This window comes from Triticum dicoccoides, chromosome 2B (genome assembly GCF_002162155.2).
Source record: "Triticum dicoccoides isolate Atlit2015 ecotype Zavitan chromosome 2B, WEW_v2.0, whole genome shotgun sequence".
Taxonomy (NCBI): Eukaryota; Viridiplantae; Streptophyta; class Magnoliopsida; order Poales; family Poaceae; genus Triticum; species Triticum dicoccoides.
In genome coordinates this window covers 811462096-811465469 of record NC_041383.1, presented here as the reverse complement: position 1 = coordinate 811465469, position 3374 = coordinate 811462096, and the positions used below count along the sequence as shown (strand labels likewise).

At 44.2% G+C, this 3374-nt stretch overlaps 1 protein-coding gene across 1 annotated transcript; it reads right to left on the bottom strand.

Annotated features, from left to right (window-relative positions):
* Positions 1 to 428: 428 nt before the first annotated feature.
* Positions 429 to 2903, bottom strand: LOC119368948. The gene is made up of 2 exons (XM_037634051.1): positions 2546 to 2903; positions 429 to 2184 (listed from the first exon to the last, which is right to left on the bottom strand). The coding sequence occupies exons 1-2, from the start codon at positions 2901 to 2903 to the stop codon at positions 1613 to 1615; spliced, it is 930 nt and encodes a 309-aa protein (XP_037489948.1). The 3' UTR covers positions 429 to 1612.
* Positions 2904 to 3374: the final 471 nt, after the last annotated feature.

The window sequence follows — 3374 nt, the reverse complement described above, 5'->3', positions numbered from 1 at the left end:
TGGTGTGCCATGTAGAGGCAGCGAATACACCCACGTACGGATAATGTGACCGTATTTGCACGCACGCGCAAGTTAGATGACCAGAAACACGTATTTTGCAAGTTTGTGCACCAAACTGACCACCGCATGCAAGTTCTAAGACTTCTAGTGTATTTACCTCTTTTTGAATTGAGCTCTATAAACCGGAAAGGAGGGAGTACTTCTCTTCTATAACGATCATCATTTGTTTGTACTTCATAATACCGACGTGATCTTCGATTAGGCTCATAAATATCCTCCCACAAAGGAACTTGAATGTCATGTGTGTTGCATAATAAGGTTAGCTTTGTAAGAAAATCTTCCCAACCATAAGACCTCATGTGTTACATTCTACTCTTTGCCAAACTAACAAGTGTCATTGCATTGACAATATCTTGATCTCTCTTTTACAAAGATTTGGACAACTCATTTGTATAGCCAAGAATAACAAGCATCAAGTGAAGATTGAAAACAAAGTCAAATGATTCAAAGGCTTGAGCAACTCCACGTATTCTTGTCCACTCACTTTTTTGTGAAGGATCTTTTCCAATAGCATCAAGTACTTCAAGGATTGTGGAATACATGCTAACAATGTGGATAATGGTTTTTAAATGAGAACCCCAACAAGTGTCGCCGGGTCTAGCTAGTCCCATCTCTTGATTTAGCCCACTTCCACTTTCAAACGCACCCATTTCAAGTGCTTCCAACACCTTTTGAGCTCTAACATCTCGAAGCATGTCATGGCGCTTACAAGAAACTCCAACAATATTGAGCAAGTAAGAAACATGATCAAAGAACCACAAACATGGTTCATTGTCCTTTGCCATAGCTATAAGAACCAACTGAAGTTGATGTGCAAAACAATGGATGTAATAGGCAGATGGTGACTCTTTCATGACCAATGTTTTGAACCCTTTAATCTCCCCTTTCATGTTGCTAGCCCCATCATATCCTTGCCCACGTATTTGACTAGGAGTCAGATGATGATCTTTAAGCAAAGTTTGAATTGCATCCTTAAGTGACAATGAAGTTGTATTGGCAACATGAACAACTCCAGGGAACCTCTCACATCCTCTTCCCGATTTGTCAACAAATCGTATGCAGAGAGCAAGTTGTTCTCTATGAGATGCATCAGTAGACTCATCAGCTAGGATTGCATAGTGGTCGTCACCAATATCCTCAATAATTCTTTTAGTTGTTTGCTTCGCACAACATTCAGTTATTTGATTTTGTATCTTTGGACTAGTCAAGATGCAATTCCCAGGAGCATTGTTCAAAACAAGTTTATTAACTTCTTCATCATTTTCCGAAAGCCATTTAAGAAGTTCAAGAAAGTTCCCCCTATTGCTAGATTCTTCACTCTCATCATGTCCACGAAATGCCAATCCTTGGTTCAAAAGAAACCTCAGGCATCTAAGTGAATAAGTCAGCCTAGCCTTGTACATACGCAAATCCTCTTTATCCACCCTCACCATAATGTTATCAATTGATGGTTGGGGTGCCACAAATAAATTGTACTTCTCTTGAGCTTTGTTGTGAATGCTACTAATACCACCAACATGTTTGACCATTGCACGGGCTTATACCAATTTTTTCAACCACCATTAACTAAGGCATCACCCCTAGGCCCCCCATTCGATTTCCCTTTGAACAAATAACACACAAAGAAAAATGTTGCCTCATATTTGACACTATATTCTAGCCATTTGTAGGTCTCAAACCAAACAAAGTTGAAGTGTCGTTTTTTACCACAGATTTTCCTGATTTGAAAGTTGTGTGCATATGGTTGGACTGCTTGCTTTGCAATGTATCGTCTCCGAACTTCATCTTGATCATCGACATCATACTCTGAAATAGGAATCCTCTCCCCTGGATCAGGAGGAAGCCTTTGAATATTATATGGCCTTGCACATGGATGTTGGAGTGATGCCACTTCATCTTCACTATCACTTTCAACCTCTGCATCAGAATGGAATGCTTCATCTTCAATATCAACTTCAATCTCTGCAAAATGGACTAGAGGTGGAGGAAGGACTGCTTCATCTTCAATATTTGACAATGCATCTTCATATTCAGGTTGCTCTTCGGCTGCAACATTCTTTCTTTTAGCAGCCTCATAATTCCAGAAAAAGGACTTAATGTCACCATTCCACTTCATCTTCAGTTCTACAATTACAACAAACATCACAAAAAAAGAATAATCATCCATACACAATGTATCAATTGTATACAGTACAGGCAAGCAAAAATCGTATACATTCATGTTCATACATCTATACACAATGTCAAATTGAATACAAAATATTTCAGCTGTAAACAAGTTGACTACACACAAAGCAAACAATCTGTACTAGTGTACTTCATGTTCATCAGTTCATACTTCATACTGTAAGCAAATTGAGTAGTTGACTAAAAAATATGCACACAATGTTCACTAGTTCATACATCCTAACATCCAGTAAGTACTGCATACATCTGACTGTAAGAAAATTAGAAATTAGCTACAAAATCATTCAAAAGAGCTCACCCACTGACTGAGAACTGGCCACTTGGACGAGGGTGTCGGTCGGCTGTGAGGATGAGGCGAAGGGTCGGAGGCGGTAGGCCGGTAGTAGCTGCAGCCTGTAGCTCCTCCGGCTCGGGAGACCGGACCCGGAACGGCGACAGCGGTCAGGAATGAAGATGGGAGGTGGGCGCAGTCCCGTGCTTGCTCCGACCGAGAAGGCGAACGGCGGCGCGGCGCCGCGTTCTGTTGGAAGGAGGCCAGGAGCGGCTGGCGGTGGGACGTCCGGGTGGCTGGTGGAGTGGACTGGCGGAGGCGTCGGTGCGTCCTGGCTGCTAGCGGCGGCGCGGCCTGGTGAAAGGAGCCGAGCGCCTGAGCGCATCGGGATGGATTAGGTTGCTATGTTGTGCTGCGCCTAACTGCTGCCTCTTCTGGGCTCTGGCTCGCTCAACCGCTCACGTGAAGTGGGCTGGGCCTGTGCTATTTGAGTTTTGCCAAAAATACTATTTGGTAAAAAACAATTTCTCAAATATCTGGGTGTGCCATGGCACACCTTGCACACACGCTGGGTACGACAATGGCGTGTGGTGTGGATCGGGGTACTCTCAACGACTGCAGCTACGTCGGGATCAAATTGGTTCGGTTGTTCTACACCGTAGGTGCAAATTGGGCATTAGACCGCTACTCGCTCAGGCTGACGGAGCGGCTCTGTGGCGACGAGGTCACTACTATTCCGGCATAGCCCGCGCGCTCGCGGGCCTGGAGCATCGGGCGCCTACTGTAGAGGTGGCACGTCGTCCCGGAAGCAACCATCGGGACTCGGAGGAGCAGAAGTGTGACGAGAGGAGGACCT

What these genes read in the sequence shown, in the direction of transcription:
- LOC119368948 (XM_037634051.1), bottom strand. Translation starts at nt 2,903, where the DNA reads ATGCGCTCAGGCGCTCGGCTCCTTTCACCAGGCCGCGCCGCCGCTAGC. An exon ending in GGCCAGTTCTCAGTCAGTGG is followed by an intron (nt 2,185 to 2,545) that starts GTGAGCTCTTTT and finishes TTGTAATTGTAG; the next exon opens with AACTGAAGATGAAGTGGAAT.